The sequence below is a fragment of the Tympanuchus pallidicinctus genome, unplaced genomic scaffold, assembly GCF_026119805.1.
Source record: "Tympanuchus pallidicinctus isolate F22 unplaced genomic scaffold, pur_lepc_1.0 scaffold22, whole genome shotgun sequence".
In the NCBI taxonomy this organism is placed as follows: Eukaryota; Metazoa; Chordata; class Aves; order Galliformes; family Phasianidae; genus Tympanuchus; species Tympanuchus pallidicinctus.
The window spans coordinates 5,632,846-5,656,933 of NW_026294739.1; the positions used below are offsets into that span (position 1 = coordinate 5,632,846).

At 36.7% G+C, this 24,088-nt stretch overlaps 2 protein-coding genes across 4 annotated transcripts in view; both read left to right on the forward strand.

The window, feature by feature from the left end:
• The window catches only part of PXYLP1 (2-phosphoxylose phosphatase 1), an 858,650-nt gene that overhangs the window by 283,714 nt on the left and 550,848 nt on the right, over window positions 1–24,088 (forward strand). The gene's annotated exons all lie outside the window — the stretch shown is intronic.
• CLSTN2 (calsyntenin 2) overlaps window positions 1–24,088 on the forward strand; it is a 302,983-nt gene that overhangs the window by 227,982 nt on the left and 50,913 nt on the right. For all 3 annotated transcript variants that reach the window (XM_052687062.1, XM_052687063.1, XM_052687064.1), the window contains 4 exons: window positions 3,303–3,452; window positions 11,778–11,963; window positions 14,619–14,867; window positions 15,173–15,294. In XM_052687062.1, coding sequence (XP_052543022.1) covers window positions 3,303–3,452; window positions 11,778–11,963; window positions 14,619–14,867; window positions 15,173–15,294 — 707 coding nt within the window. The remainder of the gene's footprint in view (window positions 1–3,302; window positions 3,453–11,777; window positions 11,964–14,618; window positions 14,868–15,172; window positions 15,295–24,088) is intronic.

Here is a 24,088-nt window from a genome sequence, read left to right on the forward strand (position 1 = left end):
CAGTTGTTTTCATATTGGGATGTTTTATTAGAGAAAGAGAAAAAAAAAACACCTTTCTCTAGTTCAAAAATGATCCATCTTTATTTGCACAGCTCTTGCATAATGTACAGCTGAGCTTCAAAAGATAATAATCTGTTAGCACATCAGTGCAGTGTAAATGGCGTTGGTGGAAAAAGACCACTTGTAATACCATCATTTGGAGGCAAGCATTCTATATACTATATAAAAGATGTAGTCACGAGTATGTCTGTGTTTAGGTAAATGTTGAGCTGTTTAGGTGGCTTCATGAATAGGCTTGTGACTTATAATGGCTAAATAACTGACAAAAATGAGCGTTGTATGGAGCAGGCATTCCAATTGCTTATGCCTTTTCAGGTGTTATCTCGCAGTGCAGCTGGCTCTTGAGCGATCACGGCTTCTTTTATGTCAGAGGCATGATCAAAAGCACATTAAATGTCAAGTGTCTTTGGTTACATATTTGTCCCCATGTGCTTGTGACCTGCTTTCCAGCAAAGACAACCAGAAATTGACTTAAAAATCACTTTAAAGGCCAAGATTAATTGGTGTTAGGTTATAATACGTGTAGTTTCTTGGTCATGAATTCAGTTAATAACTCTTTGATCTATTTGTTCACTAAAAGAACACTGCTGCCACAGTCAACAGTAATTGCAGTCTAATTTGCAATTTTTTAAAATAATGGTGATTGCTTAAGCTCACTGGGATTAGAGACATAGAATAGATGGCTGCACTTTTATTTTGTGACAGAAATATGTTGCTTAGTTCCAACACATTTCACTGCTCGGAATGTGCCTCTTTGCCAGCAGATACAAGCTTTCTCTGATGCAAATTCTTTGGCATTGTTCCCATTTTTGTTACCTGTGGGATATATTAAAATAGATGTATGAGATGCTTGGGACTGTCTGTTAATGCTGTGCTAATTAGGATTTTGTTTATAGTTTTTTTGCCCATTGTGAAAAACCAATCTAGGGTCTCCATTCTAGTGAAAGTCATGTCATTGTGTCTTGTGGAAGTGATCTTTTTTTTTTTTTTCCACTTTTCAGAAATACAGCTGTGGTATTTCAATTCCCAGAAATTCTCCAAAAGTAAAGGGTTTGTAATTAAAAAAAATAATAATAAATGCAACTATTGGTTCATATGTTGAGATGTTTCTTTTGACCACAAACCTGTGCAAATAGCCATTAACAGACTTTGAGATAGATGAACATGCTTTGTCATCAGCTTTTACCTTTTGGTAGATCCAAAGATCTACCAAAGATCTGGTATTCCTAAGAATTCACATTTAGACACTAATTCTGTTATGACTCTGAACTGCACTCTGACTTTGGAGAAGACATTTGGTAACTGTTACTTATCATTATACCCATTTTACAGAGGAAGAAGCTACTTGCCCAATCCCTGGGAAGTGCTTAGAAATAAATGTTCAGATAGCTCATTGTGAAGATGAAATCAGTACAAGTTTTGTCAGGTCACTTATCTTAGAAGACAGACTTGAGCAGAACCTTGCAAGGTCAACTTTACAGCACTGAGATCGGTATTAGGATCTCTAAAATCCTGATATTGTCAGAAAAGTGAAACTTTTTAGTTAACTATTTGCATGTAGTTTTTATTTGTGTGTATTTGTTTATTTATCAAATCATGCTTTCTTTACATTGGCTTAGAAAAGTGAATGTTCTGAAAAGAAGTCATACTAGTCCTCCTATTGGCATACTGTCAAATACAACGTCTGCTGGCTCTTCGCTGCTGGAGATCTTGTGATGTTGAAGCTGTTTGCAGCATTGCTAGCTCTGGTGTCATGCAAGGGTTTGGAGATTAAAGTTCATACTCCCTGTACATACAGGAAGTAAGCATGAAATTCAAATGGGAATTGCAGTAGTAGAGTAGTTGAGTCTGTCTCCTGTTCTTGTGAATAAGATCTTTAGAATAGGATAAAAGATACCCATAAAACAGGGAAGTCTGTATCAAACTATTCCCAAAACTGACCCTGAAGAAACAGCAGTGCAAATGTGTAAGTCCTCACACAAGAATATTCATATTTCTGTTGTTCACTTAATCAGCTTTCTGTTTTGTTTTTAAATCTGTTATAGATCTTGGTATTTCCAGGAAAAAAGGCCAATGTTAAGAAAGCTTGAAGAAAATTAATCGTGTATTGTGTAGAGAAGTACTTACTTTTCCCATTGAAATTTCCTTTTTTATTGATTACCTTTCTGTTCATGGATGAGATGCAAATAGAAATTCTCAGTCTATTGGTAAAGCATTAGTCTTTGTTTACAGTGTTATAGTGCTTGGTGTTTATAGTGTTTACCATCTGTGTCTACTTTTAATCATAAATTGCAAAATGACTTAGTATAAATCATCAGAGATAACAGAAAAATTGCATATTTAGGGTATCAATGAATTGCAGTAATATCTGCAGGGCATCCAAATGACCTTCCATAACAGCTTGATCCAGAGTAAGCATTCTCATTCAAAGAGATGGTATGAAAACCAAGTGAAGACATGTCAAATACACTGTACAGTCTCAAATTTTGGTTTAAGCACTGAGGGCATTTCAGTGGAAATGGGCAGAATTAAAATGCTAAACTCTTTAATTACATGTTCATACAGTTACATAGTAATCTCCTACTCTTGCAGGAAGTGCTCTGAGAAAGACATTTCTTTGTAAAAGTTATTTCTTTGATCCTGAAACAAGTGATTTGTCACCTTCATATGTGTGTCAGGTTCAGCAGGTAATTTCTGGTATTGCTGAGTTTTATTTTCCATGTGGTAGCTCAATTCTGTCATGTCAAATACTGCTGAGCTCTCTTATGTAGAAGGTGATTTTGCACCTTACATTTAAAATCCAGGGAAAGGGGTTAAATATCTGTCACTTCAAGGATAGTAACTTTAAGGGGAAAAAATACTTAGGCTGGACTTACATTCAGCATTAGATCTCAAGAGAGCAAGGTGCAGCTGCCACATTAAGGCAGTGTGTTCTGGGAAGATGTGGAAGATGAGCATCTGCTCATACTTGGCATTTGAATATTAATCTTTAAATAGTCTTAGTCTTACTTCAGAAAATATTGAGCAGGTGTTTGCTACAGAAATGCCCATATGTAGTAAAGACTAGTAAAGTTGTAAGTTGTCTAATAACTTCCCTTCATCCAGTAAAGAAATAAAGTCCTGCCCATCCCTGTGGATGTCCTGTGTGTTTCAAAGAGCTTATGATTTGATGAACTCTACCTTGAATGCGATAATCCACATATGCCAAAATTCCTGAATGTTATCTTTTATTGAATCTGTAGGTAACATCAGAAACACTGAGAAGCTAAACTATGATAAACAGCATCAGTATGAGATAATGGTGACAGCTTTTGACTGTGGACAAAAACATGCGAGAGAAGATGTCTTAGTGAAAGTTAACGTCAAACCAGTGTGCAAACCAGGCTGGCAAGGTAAGGTTTATTAGCTTGTATATCCCAACCCCCCTTCTATCCCTGGGCTGGCAAGCAAATGCATACACAATATTTTCTAAGTCTGTCTAAATATACTGAAAGGTTAAAAAATTATTCTGGCTTGTCTTTCTCCTTGGAATCCGCTTTCATCTGAATGCACAAATGCATGAGTGAAGGCTTGTTCCATCTGCAATAGGTAGAAAAGGCAAAGTTTATCTTGATTACTGTCATCATATTGAGAGAGTTCAGTAGGAATTTATTTTTGAAAAACAGTTCTAAGAAGCTGCAATCTACCATCTAAAATGAGGAAAAACCCAGCTAGTGATGAAGTGGGAAGATGCAGAGTAGAAGGAGTTAAGATGAACAGGAAGGCTGAATTAAGGAAAAATCATACAATTCATGCAACCACATTATGGAGATTTCACTCAGGACTAATCTGACCTTCAAAATTGTAATTTTTAAAGAGAATAATCCAGAAGGAAAGAATCATTTTCACTATTGCACTAGCAGGTGAATATGTATAACTGACACTTAGGGAAAAAAGTGTTTAATTTGTAAATTGAGACCACCTCTTGTCTAGAAAACTTCACAATGACGTACATCTGAAATGTCATAATTCCATTTTCACAGTCTTCATTTAAAACAGAACCACATTTTATTTTTTCATGGATGCCTCCACCTCCATCAAATATTTCAAAAAGCATTTTTATAAAAATATAACACTAGTAAGTATTTCCACATTTTATAACACAAGCTCTTGATTTATACCATATTAATAATATGGTCTCTACACTTCGGAAATGTTTCAGTTTTGTGGAGTCCTGTCTAATCACTGGTACACGTTTTCTCTTAGAATTCCTATTGGAAAGTTGCTGACTTTTCATTTGCCCAAGGGAATTTTAGTGACTGAATAATTTTTGCCAAGAGATATCAGTAATGATATATTGCCAACTATTGTCATAGCTGTATAAGAGATCATGTATCAAATATATTTCAGGTGATCATTCGTGGTCATATCAAGTACATACACTTACAAACAACCACAAATAAAGTTGGTTTTATTTTCATTTATGGATGCTTTGGTTTATCTTCAATTATGTGGGGTTTGTGATTCCAATGAAAATCTGGAATTAAACTTCTATTGTAGGCTTTTTTTTTTTTTTTTTTCTCCCCTCCTAGAAGTAAGGCTGTATGTTAAACTAACCGCTATGACAGGCTGCCAAGTTGTTAGCTGGAAGCAACCTCTTAAAAAACAAGAACAAAAAACAGCACGATGTGGTGGTTTAAAGCAGCTTGACTAAAGTGTCTCTAGTAAGGAAGGATGTGTTTTTCTAGTATTCATTTTGCTTGAATTTGGACTTAGTAGTTCTGTAGTAAACTAGCACAAATGCACTCTGTCTTTATTCTGTCTGATAAAGTTTTATGATAGCTCTTTATTACAGGCAGGGCAAAAATATCAGGTAGTTCAGATATTTTCTGCTTGAGCTTATTCCTTGCCTGTGGAATTGTATCTTTCTGTCTGTCAGCAAGGTGACTACTTCATTTTGCTGGCAAGTCTCTGGGTTGATTGACACATGGTGCAAGTGGATGGTATTTGTCTTCTCAGGGTATAAGATACTTAAATAAATAATTGGGTGTGAGACATTAGTTCTTAACTATCAAGTCAGTAATTATTATTTGAAAGAAAGATGCAGCATAATTCTTTCAGAAATTTCTTCATTTGTTTTATAGATACAGTTTTTAAAAACCTACTTATTTCTAAATGTGAAGATAGTCACATATTTGATGGTGTTTTTCATTTTGAAGCAATATCTGTAAGGACTAAGTGCTGATAGAAAGAAATCAACTAAGAAAAGTCTACTGATAGTATTTCCATCACTTAGAGAAGAAATCTGGAGGGAGACTAAGAATGGAAAATATTTAAGAGTGTTTTTACTTGCCTGATGCCCTATCCCAGGCACAGAATGTGGCACTTGCTCTTGTTAAACTTCAACTAGTTGCTGATTGCCCAGGTGAGCACTTACTACCAAGTAACAGTGGAGACTGCTGTTGAGGAAAGGTTATGTGACAGTGATAGATAATTTCAGCTTCACATCTATGCGTTTGCAGGTTTTTTTAAGCAACAGATTTCTGCACATTCTAGGTGTTTCTAGCTGTTCCTCTTAGGCTCTACTTTTGTTTCCCTGTTCTGTTGACACAGAGCAGACACCATATAGTTTTTGCATCAGTCTGCATTTTTTGATTCACTTCCAGAACGATTGTTTTTGCTGCAGTACTTTTACTGTCATATTGATATTAACTACTATAAAGCTATAGCTGTCTAAATCAGTTCAGGAGAAAGAAACGTGTAGCAACACAGAAATAAATACATGTATAGCACTTTTATAAAAAGCATCAGGTCATAGGTGAAATAAGAACCATAAATTTGTAACTTAGATCATGTTCATTTAACCTGTTAATAATACCATAATAATGAATTATCTTTCATTATTTATAGACCAGTTCCATGAAACTGAAGGAATCATTCTCCCACAGTTGGATTAGCAGAAATAAATGAAATAAGACAATGTGCTAAATAATGTACTAGAAAAGCATAGAAGAAGAGTTTAGCCACAATAAATAAATAAAGAGCAGAGTAATATAACAACCTAATCTATACTTTGAGATTTTTGAAGTTTAGCTCAATTACTGGAAGTCAAGCCAGAATTGAGGTCAGGTTGTTCCTAAAACTTACTGATTTCAGATGAAATGTAGTTATAATGGCATAAAATGCACAAACAAAGGAAAGCACAACAAAAAAACAAAAACCTCCCCTAAAACAAACAACAGGATGCTTCAAGAAAGTGTTGGAGGATTCTGGCTTTTCCAAAACAAACAGGGAAAGGTTGAATAAGTGTCCTGGTTGTAGCAAGGATGGAGTCTCTGTAGCTGATACTGTGCTGTGCTTTGGATTTAGGATGAGAATAATGTTGATAGCACACCAGTGTTTCAGGTGTTGCTGAGTAGCAGTTGTGTTACGTCAAGAACTTCCCAGTTTCCTGTGCTGTCTGCCAGAGAGGAGTTGGTGGTGTAGAAAATGTTGTGATGGGACATAGCCAGGATGGCTGTCCAAAGGTGGCCAAAGGGACATCCCAGATCACAGGAGTTGGCAGGAGGGGGTTGGAGGCTGCTCAGGATTCAGCTGGACAGTGATCAGCTAGTGGAGAGCAATTGCACTGCGTTATCACTAGTTTTGTGCATTCTTTTCACTTCTCCTTCTGTTTGTTTTCCTGTAACAGCTGTCATAATCTGAACTCTCATGTTCTATTTTTTTTTCCCCAATTCTCTCCCCCATCCCTCTGGGGAGGGAGAGTGGGTGAATGGCTGCATGGTGCTGAGCTGCCTGCCAGATGAAACCACAGCTGTCTTTTTTGTCACTCAGCATGGGGCCAACAAAGGGTGGAGATAACAGCAGATCTGACCAGAGCGTGTTAGCAAATTAGTTTGTAATTGATTATAAATATTATATGTTTAATTGCTGTTGAACACAATGTTGATTTATTTACTCTCAGAGTTTATTTGTTCACAATTCTGTTTTATGTAACTTATCTGTTGCTAATTATTACCACTGAATGATGGCTTTAGGTTGGTTTTTGGTTTTCTCAGTTTTTGTTCCATCCATGAAATTTGTTACATTACACCAACCAGTGCCCAGCCCAGTCAGTCCCCAGTGGCTATCTTGGGGAGGTCAATATATAGCAAAGACAACAGAACAAAAGCTGTACCTAATTATCTGAGTTTTGTGCACAATATATTTTAGCAGAGTAACACTTTCCTTAAACATCCTCAATTTCACTTTGTTTTTGGTGTTTACTTAAAAGTACTTTGGAAGTAGAAACTTCCATTAAATTACCTAATAGATTGATACTTCTCTTGTCAGAAATTTTTATAAAGATATTGTGTGTTCCATTTGTAAGGCATGTGTGGTTTATTAAGGTGGTGAACTATGGCTTTTCTGCCACGAAAGGCACATTCCTATAATCTCTTTCAGGTGAGCTAGTCGTTCAGAGATCATATGAAGGTCACATCAGCTTGCTTCTCCTGCTGAAATATAATCTTTTGTTCAGAGAAGGGCAGGACCTTCTCTTTTAGTAGCAGAGGGATGTTAGAACATTTGTGAGTACACATACTTCACATACTATTTATAGTAGACTTTGCATGAAAGAGGCTGGTCAGGTACAGAAACCTCACAGAATAAAATCAGAAAACTTCCTAGTCCTGAGGAACAACTTTAAAAACTAAGATAAAAAAATACAACAAAAAAAGTCATCACAACTAAATGTTTTCTTCAGTAAATATAAATTGACTTCCAATCCCATTCCATGCATGCACCTGGCAGTTTAAAATGTAATGCTTGTGTTGTTTTAGCTGTAGATATTTGCCCATTTTTTTTGAAATGAAAGTTATTGCTTTATGACTTTATGCTACTCTAATCTTGGAGCTGCTGTGTATGTGTCATTAAACTAGGGTAATTATAATGAAATGCTCACACTGAGCTGTTAAATTGAATCACAGTCTTTAGTAGAATACCTAGTCTCATCTTTTTCAGACATTTGAAAATTAATTGAATTGCTGAGTAGCTCTAGTTGTGGGGCTCACAGGTTATGTGAGTTCATACTCCTTTTCAGTACTTGTTCTGGCATGGTTCTGCTGTTTACCTACCAGACATACTTAGACAAAGCAGACAGATCTGTTTCAACCTCATTTTTAAGCTAGAACTGCACTTCCTCAGCTAATTCTGCTTATGTCTTATGGTTAAATACACGTGAATGTTCCAGATAAGTGGTTTGTTTGTTTTTTTTATGTCTTTTACTCTTTTTTTGCCTGGCCATATCAGACTGGTGGTTCACAGGTGTACTATTAACATAAAGGAATTAGCTCTTTTTCCATGTTTCCTTCTTTTCGTACTTAAGCACAAGTTTACTGAAGAAGTTCCTGACCACGAACTGGTACTTTGTATCATAACCACAAAGCAACGTTTCTTTAACAGTTACCAAGGTCATCTTGTCCTGTGATCAGTATATTCTGTTCCCACATTGACTTTCAGTGTAGGATTACCTTCCAGTTTCTTCATCAGCAACAGTAATTAATACAGTTTTGCATCAAGATCAGGAGTAGAGAAGTCAAGTAATCCCAAGGTAGATTCATAAGGATCCTTGCTAGATGGATTCCCTGTGTTCCACAAGCTTTGCTTTTTCAGAGTAACCCATTTTTGCCTTCTCTTTGGAGAATTCTGTAAGGCCTGTTGAGTAAAAAACTCCAAGTGAAGACTGTCTTTTGCCAGGCTAAACAGGGCTGATTTTAATCAAGATTTTCCCATTGGCTTTCCCCTTCCCCCACACTGGGGAGTCAGTGTTTACCTCCCTAAATTTGCACTGTAATGTGGTAATGCTGTACATTAGCTTGTGCCAAAGGAGAAACAATACTGTTTGAGTTTAGTAATCAAGCACAACCTGCTGTTTCAGGTGGGGATACTTCTGCCTGTTTGAAAAGCACGGACATGAGTCACGTTTTAAGATCCGGTTCAAAATACCTGTTCTGAAATTCAGTCTTTGCAGACTTAGGTTACATAAGGTTCTTCCTCTGAATCAATTCTAGAAGAACTGAAAAATTGCCACAACATTCCTGAGGGGAAGGTGCTGGTCTTTTGAATGTATCCAATAGAGGATGCAGTTTTAGGAGAAAATAAAATGACCGACTTTGCCACATTCAATGTTAAATGAAAGATTTGGGTCTTTCTCACAAATCCTTTTTTCTCATTAAAAAAAAAAAACAAAACAAAAAAAAACCTCTTCATACTGCCAGTGGTTCTTTTTGCTAGTTCTGACTCTCTTTTCAACACTACTAACTTCACTAGTAGTCAGACACAGAAGACGCTGGCCTCAAGCTCAGTGCCTCTAGGACACTGAAATGCCATGGGGACAGTTACTATATAAATAAGACAGTTGCAAAGGTGTTACCAACTTTAAGGTATCCCAGGTATTGCCCCATGCCTGCCTGGTAAGGCTCTGTGTGTGGTTTGGGGTAGTCCTTGGCTGTCTTCGTAAATATATGTTGAAACCTCTTTCCATCAGTGAAAGACGTTCAAGTGAGACTTAGGATTTTGGATTGGTCTGTGATGCTGCAGGAGACCAAGTACAAAGACATCAGTTCAAGTGTAGTTGATGTTTTACAATTTAGAGCTGAGAAAAATGCAGGTAATTTAGAACATTCAGGGCTTACGATTCCTGGTCACAAGTCATCATTTTTAACAAGTAGAAAGGTAATACTGGGAAATGAAACAACTCTTCCAATTCAAGGGACACCCATATAGCAGTAATAGAGCACCATTATTCTTCCATATGAGTTGAAGCGTTTTATTTATTGTATTTTATATAAAGCATTCTTCATGTATCTGCAGTTGCATGTGCATTTGCATGTAGATAAGTTACAGTGAGTAATTTAGTTACATTTCCCAATAATATTTTGCATGAGAGCCATTTAATTAATTATAATGGAGAAACAAGAAAGTGTCTGAAATCTGAAAGCTGCTGAGATACAGATTTGACTAGTATTTTTCTTATTGGTGAGGAATATAATGCTTTACTAGTGAATAAGAGATTAGAAAAAGCAATAATTCTTGTTAATGCTTACATTATTAGCGTATGCTCAAAACAAGCTGTTTTATTTTTACCTTAAGTATTTGCAATAATTTCCTGCTCTCGTTTGATTGCAGAAATGTTAATTTCAACTTTCAAAATTGGATTAGAAAGATAAATCTGTTGTTGTAATGATATACGTTATGATTCTTGAAATTCAGTGGCAACTGTCTACTTTGATAGTAAAGAGAAATGTATGCAACAGTGCAGATCAAATCTCACTTTATATGGAATATTACTACCTGTAAATTAGTACTACAATAGTAGCTCAGCTGGTATATGCGCAGGCAATAAAGTAGTCATAGCTGTCTTTTAGTCAGGGATGTCCTAAAAATTCTAATAAAAATAGTGCTAATATCTACAGAATGTTCTTTGAAGTCTCAGCTTCCTCATAGAAGCAAAATGCTTTGTCATCACCATTTGTATTAAAAGTCACAAAGAAAATCTGAGAGTCCGAATGCAGATGCAGATTGTCAACATATCATCTTTTTCGTCTGTACTCTGGGCTAGCAATTGCTCTGCATTTCAAAGTTTTTGCCTGAACTGCCAGATTTACTTATGGCATTTATAGAGCACTCTTCTTCAAACTTTCTGAAAACTAAGTCTCTTGAAAAACACCAAACTTTTTCATTTACTGAATTCATAGAGATTTGTCTCTGTACATTTGCTTTAGGAGATTCAATTGACTGCCAGGACCTAGTTGTTTTGTGGGTTTTTTTCCATTTATAGACTCCTCTTTTACCTAGGACTAAAAATAGAGGAACTTTAACTATGTATGCAAGAGTTATTCTGGTGGGAAATTTTACAGGTACACAGATGGTACACTCTGGTAGCAAAGATGAATAGTTTTGTGACTTCAAAATAATTAACTGCTTACATCTCTGTATTAGGGTGGCACTGTCATTTATGTTCTTTAGTAGGCTGGCTACAGTTGGCTGAAAAATATGAACAGGAAATAGCCAAAAATTCATGTTTTTAACTAATGATGCTTGTTTAGGATTTCTCTGAAGCAAGTTGTAGTTAATTGGATTTCAAAAATTAAATGCTTCAGTTGAGAAACAGTGGTATGTATACCATGTCCAGGTGGCCTAAGGCAGGTGATTGTTCAACGTTTTATCGGCTGTGAAACATCTGCACAAGCAGAGCTTGGCCAGACCTAGCTGAATGCATGAATAGTCTTTTGAGGTGCAACTTTCAGATATGGATACTTAACAAAATTGAAAGACAACAGGTAGCACTATAGACATGTTATATATTAGCTTTTGGACACAGTCCAGTAAGACCGATGCCTCTTGCAGGTCCTTGGAGATATTTCTTCTTATCTCGAACTATGAAATCTAACCAGATTCAGTGAAGCCAGCAGCTTCATCTCAGTAGAGCTAGCTTGCAGGATGTCATATCGGCATGGACATTGGAGACCCAGACCGATTAGCACTTATGTCAGAATGTGTAACTTGTGTTTGTGTGATTTAGCAGTATTACTTAATAGAGCCTGATGGTGAGGCAAAACCAAATTTATAGGATATTAATAAAAGAAATGATTTTTGTCTTAGCCAGGGGCATTTGATAGCAGTATGTCATCTAAAATTACATAACTCCTTTCCCATTTTTAATCTCTCTTGAATTTTTTGTTGTTGTGCTTTTCCAGATTGGAACAAACATATTGAATACAAGCCTGGTTCTGGCAGCATACCATTGTTTCCCAGTGTTCATCTAGAAACGTGTGATGGCCCAGTTTCATCAATACATACAACAATTGAATTGCAGACCAACTATATTGGAAAGGGCTGTGATCGTGAAACCTACTCAGAAAAATCTCTGCAGAAACTATGTGGTATGAACATGGCTGTTAGTCAATATAACAATCTCTTTACAGAAAAAGTGCCAAATCCTTGTGACTTGTAAGCATGCAATATATGCATTTAGCTCAGCTGGTTCATCTTTGATTGTAGCAACAAAAATCAAGGAACTGATGATTAACTAGTGCCCTATTCACTTCCATTTATTTCACTTTCTTTTCATGCCTTTTTCCTGCTTTACTACTTCTTCTTTTATTCAATTCCTGCTCTTCCTTTCTTTATTTTTTCCTATTTTCTTATCCTACATCTTTCACTTTTTTCCTTTGGTACCAATTCTGTTTTTGTGACAGTATATTGAGATTTCACATATAAACTGGCCATCAAAAGAAGACCATAGGATTTCATAATTAAATCTATCCTGTGTTTTAAGTCTTCCTCACTCAGCTTTCTGCTCTGCTGCTAAGTATTGTGCCAGAGCAAAAGCAAACAAAAATAAAGGAAATTATGGGCAATCATTTCAGGGAAAGTATTTAAGAAACACTTGTGGAGACTGAGAAAAGAGGTAAACATGAATAACAGAATTCACATAATGTCAAAATATTTTCAATCTGAAAATTGCTTAGTTTAATCCTGTATCTCTGTCCAACTAAGGTCCTAAGAAAAAAAAAGAGAGAAAGCCCATTACCGTTTGTATGCATCATCACATTCATGATGTTAAAATTGAGAGGTTGAACAAAGCTATGAGATCAGACCCTGAACTGGATTTCATAAAATGTTAGTGTTCTAAATAAAAATAAACACATTATAGCTTAAGTCAAGTGCTTTCGCTGACTTTAAGAACTTAATGTTGGTAGCAAAAAGAACATTGCTTTATGCCTGTTACAGACCTGTACTGCAAATGGCACGAACACTCTGAGCAGCTCCTTATTAACATTACTTTACCTGCTAACACTTAAGGACCAGCACATTGAATTTCAAGTTTTTCTATTTTTCTACTGAATAAACTGGATTTTTCCCCAATGTCGAACTTTAATTCAGTAGCTGGCTGTACCATGTATAGGCCCTAAATAGGTTAAAAACAGAATGGTCAGTACATTTCCACAGGTTTGACAATGGCATTGTAGTAGCTGCAGGCAGTGTATGAGCTAGTGGACAGAATCTAAGTATACTGCTGAACTTCCAGTTTTAGCTTAGCATATCTGTGAAGGAATGGGATGTAAAGCAGTTGAAAAAATAGAATGTAAAAAGTATATGTAAAGGAAGTGGGGAAAGTCTTATTGATGAAAGAGCATTTTTTTTGTCCAAGGTTTCCATTTCTTCATAGAGAAGTATAGGCAAGGTAGAAATTGATAATAGGACTTTGATAAAAAGTTTAAAATGAAAGTGGACTCTACACCAGAATTGCATTTGGATTTACATTTTGATGCTTGGCTGTTGTTGGCATCCTTACTGTAGAGATAACAGGTAATCTTATGAAAGCAAGTTAAATAAATTATTTATGGAAAACAGCTTTCTTCTAGAAATGATCTTATTTTATCTTATGGTTGAATAAATAAATTCTTAGTGAAGGAAGAAAACCCTGCATTTTTTTCATCAGTGAAGTATTGTGTGATTGCAGAGAGTGCAGAATTGAATGATCAGAGACAAGTATTTGTTTGTGCCATGTAAAAAGCAAGATTGTCTCTCTGTAACTGAGGATCCAGTTTATAAATCCTGTGCTCAGTTCTTAATTAGTCAGTTAGAAATGCAGAGGATTCAGGTGCTGAGGACTATGCATTAAAATTCACTTATTTTTATGTGACTGATCGCTCATCTCTGCCTTTCAGTAATTCAGTGATGCGTACTTACTTTTGACAGTAAAGGGTGGGCAGTTTTACTGATTAAATTGCAACCAAATCATTTAAAGTCAAGGACCTATTAGTATTGTGCCTCAAAGTATTTTAGGAAGTGTTTTTTTTACCTTGTCATCCAACAATAATAACAATGTGTGACAGACTCAAGGGTTCCCCCCCCAGTTAATTCTAACAAATAAATGCATTTAACTAGGGACCACTTACTAATGATTTACATTCTTTAGAGGGGCTAATCTGAGTTCTGAATACCACTGAAGTCCTGTATTTATCATTAGGCAAGAATACATGGAGCTAATGCACCCTGACACAATCCAGCATTAAAGTGATACTAATTATACAGCGAATATTCTGTATGCAATGATATTCATACCAACAATACGAGAATCCGTTTTTGTCTGTTGGACATCAGGGCACTTGTTCTACATTCATATCCACTGTACTGAATTTGGCAATACATCACCCCCGTGTACTAAATATCTCTGTGCAGACAGCAAAGAGGATGTGAAGCCTTCCTGTTGGAAGTATAGAACTTTGTTTTAGTCTTAGCGCTTCTTGAAATAACTGAAGAAATGTCACTAATGAATTTTAGAAAATAATGAGAAACTTCTAAGAGAAGTAACATAATGTTTTCTGTAGTCACTGTGCAGTATGTTTCACCTACTGCTTTTACTGGTTTAGCATGCTTGCTGCATGTAATTTGACAGTGAAGCTTACAGGACCATTTGGGATGTGCAAATAATATAAACATGTGAATCAGGCCCCACGCCCATGGTAAATTCATCTGTACAGCCTTTTCATTAGTCTCTCATTGTGCTATTAATTACATACCGTTTGCAGGAGCATCCTCAGGTGCCATTGATCTCTTACCATCTCCCAGTGCAACAACTAACTGGACAGCTGGGCTTCTCATGGATAATAATGACATGATTTTTAAATTTGATGGAAAACAAGGAGCCAAAATCCCAGATGGAATAGTCCCAAAGAATTTAACTGATCAATTTACCATCTCTTTGTGGATGAAACATGGACCTAGCCCAGGACTAAGAGCTGAGAAGGAGACTATTCTCTGCAACTCTGACAAGACAGGTGAGTCTTTCTGTTGAGGAGAAAGGCATAAAATATTTGGTGAAGCTCTATAAGTTAAGTTGAATATTGATTTGGGTCTTGTTTATTAACTTGGACGTAATGCTTCCATAAAATGACTATGGCATAGTTCTGGGAGATATTAGATAGCTTTCACTAGAACCATAATGATGCACAATATTGGAAAAAACACAATTTTGATTTGTTGGGTTTTTTATCTTTTGGCTGTGTATTGCTTTGAAACACTTTAACCTAAACAAAAATGTTGACGATAGTTCAGCTCACTAATCTTCCCGCACCTCTTTCAGAGATGAACCGACATCACTATGCCTTGTACGTGCACAACTGCCGATTAGTGTTTCTGCTGCGTAAAGACTTTGATCAGGCGGACACCTTCCGCCCTGCAGAGTTCCACTGGAAACTGGATCAGGTACTTGTGGCTTTTTTCTTATCTGTAACCCACCCATATATCCATCTGCTTTAGAATCGTAGAGAACAACTCAAATACCGATGCAATTGTTTGGGGAAATCAGAAGACTTCTTCGGTTACGTTTGAAATTCCAACTGTTGTGAGACTTTACTGGGCTCCACAGAGGAAGTTAAATTAGTTAGCTTGGCTGAATCATTCATTTCAATAAGTTCTTTAGTGGAGTCATATTAAACACTAAGTAGAGGTTTATATCCATTGTTAGTGGAGAATCTTAGAGTCCTGACATTACATGTAGTTCCATAGAAGTTTTCCATTTATCATTTAAAAAAAAAAAATAATAATCTGCTGTATCAGCATAATGGAAGTGATAGAAGTCTTTTTCACTACAGAGTATGCTGACATGTGGGAAACAATTTTTAATATTTTTTAAGTCTAATGTGTGGATTTTCACTTTCATCTGCTATGCTGTAATTTCTCATTTTTATGAACAGTATATTGTAAGGAAATTATTATTAAAGAGATAAGAGTTGTCTTTGAAATATTTATCAATTTTAAACAAGATAGGAATTATTTGAATATACATCTCATCAAGTTGGTATTTTACATAAGCAAGCTTATTCATGTATTTTGGCCCACACTGTATCAAAGATGTAGATATAGGAGTGGTAGCTTTGCTAATTTACCTTCAGAATGCCTATTAAAAGTCCATTTGTGTCTTGATTATCAGAAGAATGTGGTGATAAACCATGGGATGATCATAGTACTTGCTTTTCATATCCATTAACCAGTTTGGAAACAGTTTCTGCTGTATGTGGTATGAAATCTTGGTGCCTAGAAAGGGATACATTTGAACTATATCATACTTAAGACTAACAGTCTCAAGTAACCAGTGTCAGCTCAGAAGATACTGTTCTGAGTGCTAAGATGAATTTCAAATGGCTTTATAGTAAAGATCTAAAATCATCAATGGTACTATAAAGTTTATGTAAAATGTGAGATCGACTTCAAAAGTAATGCTTCCTGTTCGATGATGTTGGTCCATGATGTCAGCGGCAGATGTTGACAGCATGGCGGTAGAGATTGTACTTTCCCAACAGTATTCCGTTGCATTTTGCTGCCATGTGACAGATGGCAGCAGAGAGGCAGTCTGACAAAATGGTGTCTGACATGGGAAGTGTTTATGAAGCGAAGGGTGACACTGAATTTCTGCATGCTGAAAAAATTGCACCTATTGGCATATATCAATGCTTGCTGAAGGTTTATGGAGACTAAACAGTGGATGTGAGCAGTGGTGAGAGCAATGTGAAAGTCAGACTACAGCCATGCAGGCTTGTTTATCACTGCTGAAAATGCATAGCTAATGGTAGTGGCTCTGTTGAAGAAAAGTGTTTTGTAGCTGAGAATTTTCTCTATCAAATAGTGTTATTGTGCTCTTTGTTGTAGTTTTCATGGAGATAAATAGGAGGCATTACTTTTGGAATGACTTTTGGTATTTGGACTTGGAAAGCTGAATGCAGTCAGTTTCTCTGCTGTATCCTTAGAATGGGAGAGTAACTGTGTCCACTCAGTAAAAGAAGTTTATGTGTAACTCTTGTAACTTACCCGTGATGAAGTATTGGAAAATGGACTGTCAAGAAGAATTTTCCATTTTCAGGGGATGTATCTGATCATGTGAAAGAACTTTGTCATCTAATGTTACCATCTGCAGTTACTTCATTCGCACTTTAGTTTCTACATATCATTTCCAGAGTTGGTTGGTTGTTTTTTAAAAAAAGATATAAATCAGAAAGTACTGAAATGCTAGTATCTTTCTGATTATATTTTTCCTTCTTATATCACAAAATAGACAGTATATCCTGAACTACTTGAGGTGGAAGTATACCATGCTTTAAGTATGGCATTTTATAAATAATTGATTCTTTCAGCAGTGAATTTTTTGAGAGTAACTTTTTCATGAGCTTATTCATGAAACATTCTCTTATGTGAACTCCAAAGTACAAATAAAATTGAACTACAATATACATTCTAACCAAGCTGCCATATGGATTTGTGTGTCAGTAAGATAAAGCTCATGTTTTGGCAATTGCATCTCTAATATGATCTGACTTCCTAATAAATGGGAAAGATTCTCATAGGGCAGGACCAAAGCTGCTATAGTACAACTCATAGCAGTCTCTTCCTGTTTTTTTTTCCATTTCTTGCAAATGCCCCATGATTTCAATAGCATGGTTTCTGCAGGGGAGTAGCTGTGTACCCACATGATGCTCTGCAATGTCAGCCATCTCCCAGGTCCAACCAGAAAAAGACACTTAAGTACATTTGTTGATGGCATAAACAAGAGATGTATAAGCCCTCTTTGGTTCCTGTGGTTTTATTTGGTATTTTAGAAATTTAGAAAGCAAGATAAAAAAAGCCAGTGATGTTCTTTAAACCTTCTAGATTACACTCCCTTCTACAGGACTAAGTGCTAAATCTGTGAAGGAAAAGCTTGATCTGTCTGAATGCAGGACTCTAGAATGTGCTAAGTTTGAGGTCAACACTGAACTGCATGAGCTGTTGAGTCCTTGCAAAAAGACCTTGACAAATGTGGGCAATCACCAGCTCACCAGTGACATGAAGTTGAACAAGTGCAAGTGCCAAATTGGCACCTGGGATGGGACAGCTCAGAATATATGTACAGACTGGGGGACAAAGAGGCAGGAGAGCAGCCCAACATAAGGGAATCTAGGTGTTCTGCTTGACAGCAAGTTGAATCTGAGCCAGCAGAGAACAGGATGGAGCTGTGTCAGGTGGGGGTTAGGGAAAGGTTCTTCTCCAGAGGGTGGTGGGCATGGCCCTGAGCTGCTGGAGAGTTTGGATACCACTCTCAGACATAGGGTTCGGGTTTGGGTGGTCCTGCAGAGCCAGCAGTTTGGCCCTGATGATCATTGTGGGTCCCTTCTAACTGAGGATGCTTTGTGATTCTGTGTTTCATTATCAAGTTGATTATTGTGTGTGATTAGCCTTACACTGGAAATAGTGTAGCATTGATGTTACTAATGAGCTATACATACTCTTCATTTTTATTCTTTAATGTTTACAAATATCTAAAGGGAGGTGGGAGGCAGATGGATGAGACCAGGCTCTTTTGAGTAGTGTGTAGTAATAGGACAAGGAGCAGTGGTCTAAAACTTGAACATGGGAAGTTACAAACATGCATAAGAACTCCTTTATGGTAAAGGCAATGGGTCACTGGAACAGGTCGCCCAGAGCAGTTGTGGCATCACCTTCTGTGGAGATATTCAAGAGCCATTTGGACAGCATTCCAATAAAATCTCCTTGATCTCAAAAGGGAAAGAAGTAAAGGCTAGATTTTCAAAAGTAAATTAATTGCTCTTGTTGGTTTTTTGTTTGTTTGTTTTTAAGAAAAGAATGGGAATTAGGCTGTAGCTAACTGTTGGATATTTTCTCACAGTCTGCAATGCACTGATATGCAGTGCTACAGATCAGGTTGCATACATAACTGTGGAAGGCAGCTCAATGGTTGGTACAAAGCACAGCTAGAGCAGAGGAAAATGTGGCAGCATACTTCATTGCTGAGTTCACTTTATGATGGCAACACAATTCATGGCTTGTTTTTCTGAGAGGAATCTTGTGACCTTGGAATAGGGTGAACCATAAACCAGTGAAATCATTTATCATTGTTACAGCAGAGTAGTAAAATTTATTATACCAGCTGCTTTGGGCTTTACCTAGCCCACAAAACTACTCATTCTTTCCTGGCACTGGCCAGGAATGTGACTTTATTACCATTCCAAATTTAGTTCTTTAGATCACATCTCTGTGATGTGGAAGAGTGGCACAAACCTAAGTTGCAGTCTCTGTTCTTGGCCAAATACAAGAGGTTGTGTCCCATTTTATATACCTACACATGAGCAGTGCCTCTGAAGCTCTGAGATGCAATGCAGCCATAACTGTAATGCACAGCAAGTGTCTGAATCTTCCACATAGCTGTGGTGACCAAGGTAGTTCTGGAGAATTTATTTTCAGTGTGACTTTAAAGGTTTCCAGCCCTAATTGCTATGCTAAAGCAGATGGACTTCAGTGAGGAAATTTCTTGCTTATTATACAGAGTGTGCATAGGCCTGTGTGTATGTGTCCCTTTACTATTAAACTGTTAAGAAAGTATTAATAAGAGCTAACAGACTTTCAACTGAAAGTGCCTTTGTTTTAAGAAATAGGAGGAAAGGTGGAGTGGAAGAAACTGATTCCACTTCCCTCCCATCGATTTCTCATACTTAATTATTTGACTCCATTCATGGCATAGTACCTATTACAAGAGGCTTTGTCAACAAAGTCAGTAAAAGGCACCTAAACCAGTATCTAATTTTCTCAAGCGAGTAGGAATAGGTGTGCTAAAAGTGGACAATTTAGGTAGCCAAATATAAATTTGGGCCATGAAAGAAAAACACAAGAAATATACTTTGGTGATTTTTTTAATCTTCAGGTCTGTGGTGATTGATCTTTAGGGTTCTTTATGTACTCATTCTTTCCTGGCACTCATCTTACGGACAGATGACAGGTTTTCAGAAAATGGCTGTGTTGCACAGCCTCCTCAGGCACGCCGGAGATAACCTCATGTGGTATGGTTCTGGTTCAGCTCTGAGCTTTCTGATCTCCGCAGCCTTACAGCAGGCTAGGAAAAATGGGGAGTTGGTGTGATTCTTAACTCACGCCCTTGATCGTGTTTCCTTTCAGCCACTAGTGCTGTGTCTAGCTTTTGTCAATTTCCTTGATGCGTGCATACCAGAATTGCAAAAGAGATCAACGTGTAATGAGATTCAGCATTTCAGAAATTGAGCACTGTTGAAGTTAGTGGGAGAATGATTTTAACACTGGCAGAATTTCTCCTGAGAGATACAAAACCCAAGCAAACGAAAGATCAGGTCGTCTCAATTCTTTTCCTATCAATGCAAAAATATTCCTGAGCTCTGCTAACAACTCTATTGAGAAGGTTTGAATGTGTGCCCCTTTCCTCATTGTCATCCTCAGGAGAAACTCTTGATCATCGAATTTTTGCAGTAACTGCCCTCTTTATTTCAGGTCAGTAGATTGAGAACTCTGTCCCTCATCTTCTGTGTAACTGTTCTCTCTAGCCTTCATGGGACTAAATCCAAATAATACTTTGAGTAATGAACCAAGGCATACAAGCCATTGGTTAAGAGTGGAAAACATAACATTATGCAGGCCAATTCACAGTGTCTTTCACACTCTATGTACTATGGATGATACGTTACTTGATCTGATGCTGAAGGAAAATCAAGCCAAGAGGTCTTTTGCCTTCTTTTGAGTCAGAATGGGAATATTTCTTTGAGCGGGGAAAGGATCTTAGCCAAGTATCCACATTTTTAATGAACTTATTTTTGTTTGCAATGAGAATTATATTGTTTTATATCCATGTTATCATTCTGAAGATTGTCTTTCAGCCCACAAGCAAAATCACTATTGATCCCCTTAAAAAACAAGGATTGCACTGCATGGTTCAGAGTCATTCTAAATCAGCAAAAGAGACAGACAGTCACTGTTTCTCTTTTAAGATGAGATAAATTGCTTTGAATAATCCAAAATAAGCCTGCAGTTTTTTTCATTGTGGAAAAACCTCATACAATTACTTCCATAATAGGAAATAGAGAAAGCAGGTTATTTAGATAAATACAAATATGATGCATTCTGTCTCAGCACATACAGAGACACGCTGAAGGTGCGAGGCAGGGCTGCACTTGCATTTAATTCACCGACCACATATAGTGGGGTCTTCTACCTGTAGAAAGCAGTACTGTTCAGTGAAGCACTTCATTGCCATTTACTTTTTAAAACATCATGAAAGGACATGACAGAGCAGGAGCTGATTGTTGAAAAAAACACATAATTTTGTGGTAAGAAAGCAAAGTGAAAGGGATTTGGACCCTGCACCTTCTCTTAAGTTAAATTAGCTGTTTCTGCTGCGTTAAAGCAGTTATGAATGAAAACTTCTCATATGCTGACTTTTCAAAATTGTTTATCTGTGTACATCTAGTTCTGAGAAGACAATCATTTACATTATGAGAGCCATAAGTGTCCTCCTTCTTGACAGGCTCAGAAAGAAAGAAAACAAATGAATATTTATGGGAAGTGCTTAGTTGTCTCTGTCCTGGAGAGTTAAGTGGGAGAGGAAGATGCAAGCTTTTGCCATCACTATGTGCTGTGTACTTCACTTATATGTATAGAACCCAAGGCTTGTCAGTCCCATGCTTTTTAACATTATGCCTGCTGAAAGTTAACTTATTTTGTTGTAGAGCTTTATTGTCCATCTTTGTTTGAAGTCCAGAAGAGTTCTTCATGCTCTAAACTTCCTGAAAACTGGTACGCAAACCTGCACTGATCTATGCATACATACAGCTTTGATAAGACTAAAGAAAGAAAGCTGCAAACTTACATCGGAGCCAGTAAGAGAGAAATGGTAAATGAATCATGTTAATTTAGCAACTAGGATGAAATCATTCCAGGACTCAAAAAACTTCTGCAGCACCTTGAGTCTTTTACATTTTAGCTCTGTCTTATCTAAGATGACTTATTTACCATTTTCCATCTTTAAGTGCTATTTTGATAATTTTCTGTTCAGCATCAGGCTGTTTTTCAAAACAGCCTTTGCTAGCATAAGGATGAGTCAGCAATACTGACAAATGCTGAAAAAACTCTTTGAGATTCCAGCTCATAGGAGCATGGTAGAGATATGTTTTTATTGCAACTGTGCTATCATTGGTAATAACAAAATATTGAAAAACAAAACACAGTGGCTGGCAAGAACTTGCTTTATGACATGCAAATATTCCTTTAGCCTGGCTCTGAAGTATTTTCTATAAATTGACCTAGATTTGTGCATTATTGATTTCTGTAGTACAGTGTGAAATGCAGTGACTGCTCTGTGCCTCTGTAAACTTTCTGTATCTGTTTAGGAGAAGCTGAACTGCCCACAGAAAGTATTTTTCAATTTAACTAATTGCATTTTCTTAAAATTATTGTTATATGTTTCTACATATTCTACATTATGTTTTTCATTTTAATGCACCATGATAGTATCATGGAATATTGTTTTGAAGGTTGTTCATAATAGCTTGCTCTTTTCCAAAGACTTAAGATGAGCCAGGCTGTTGTAGCACCATGAAATGAGTATTACTGACTTAAAGCTTACCTTGGGAATGGCCCCACGTCAGCTGAATTTCTCGCAGAGTGAAAATGTCCATAGAGAGTTTTTAAATACATCTAGAAAGCTGGATTAAGGGCTGTTAAATTGCCTAGTTTTCTGCAATACTCTGGGAACTCTGAAACCAAAAGGAAACCTAAAACAAAAATTCCCAATTAAGATCTGAATTGAATTATCTTGAAAGTGAACAGGCACATTTGTTTTCTTATGAGTTATTAATATTTATATTGTGCACTGTGATTTATCAATTATGCCACCAGAGTTTTTATAAAACATGCATAACTGTTTAGAAAAAGTTGCCCATGAGAAAAATGTGTTGTTACTTGGGTGATTTTACTAGGACTGCTGAGTGGCTTATCTTTCAAGTAAAGCAGGATGACTTTGGAGCATTCAGAAAGGTGCTTGAAGAACTTCACAAAGTTGGTACCAACATCTTCACAATGCACATTAAGAGATAAATATGAAGTGATTTATCTGTGGGCATCAGCTGCTTATTCCTACTTTGGTGCCATGGTTTCTGGATGTCACCAGTTCTGGAAGTACTGGTTTTTGATTGCTTTTACTTTCCACATTTTGATTTCTTGGCAGTAGAAAAGCCTAGAAATGCCTGCTTTTAATGAACCATTACATAAAAAACTGCAACTGAGCAGTTAAAGCAGTTTTTCATAGTTAAAAAATAAACACAGTGCACTAACTGTAGCCATAAAGTGTTACTGAACTGACAGGCTTGCTTGATGCAATTTAGCAACAAACTTGATTACAATAGAATTATTTAATTGTGAACAAACTATGGATCTAATTTATTAAGACACATTGAAATTACAACATGGCAGCATAAAGACATACTGCATTTACAGGAATAATCAGGCCTTTCGTGTGCTGTTTCTGTCAGTATGATAAAGCAGTCTTACCATTTAAGGCCGTAATTAAGCCATCCATATTTTTAAACCAATTGTGAATATAAGTATTGCACATTACAGGTTTTAAGGCTAGAAAAGCAACTCACACTTTGTGTACAAACTGCAGTTTGCAAACACCTACTTGACTGCAGTATTGTCACAGTGCAACTGTTAACGTACACTGTATAGCAGTGTTCTTATTCAAAAGCAAAATACTTTGTCTTTTGATAGAAAACGGCAGTTTTCTATCACACAGTGATGGGGAGGAAAAAAAAAGCAAAACAATTTTTCATTTTGCTCTGAGAATGCTAGATATAATACGTGAGTTTCAGGAAGTTCGTAATTAAATATTGAAATACACTAGGCCTTGGGATGCACATCTGTTTATTCTGCCATGTTGACGACTGTGTTCAAAGGGAAACCTCAGGTCATGCATTTCTGTGAGGCTAATGGATTTTCGTCTCGTGGAGTAATGCTTAGTAGGCAGTAAGAAAAAGTGTGGTCTTACATTGAAACCTTTCCTGGCCAGTACACAAAGCAGAACAAATGGCAGTGGGCAAAAGTACAGCCCAAGAAGAGGTGCTCGTTTTGAGGAGAGGATAATATTAATAATGTGGAATTTTGGCAAATGACATAAAATAGGAGAGCACATTATTAAAGGAGAGCACACAAT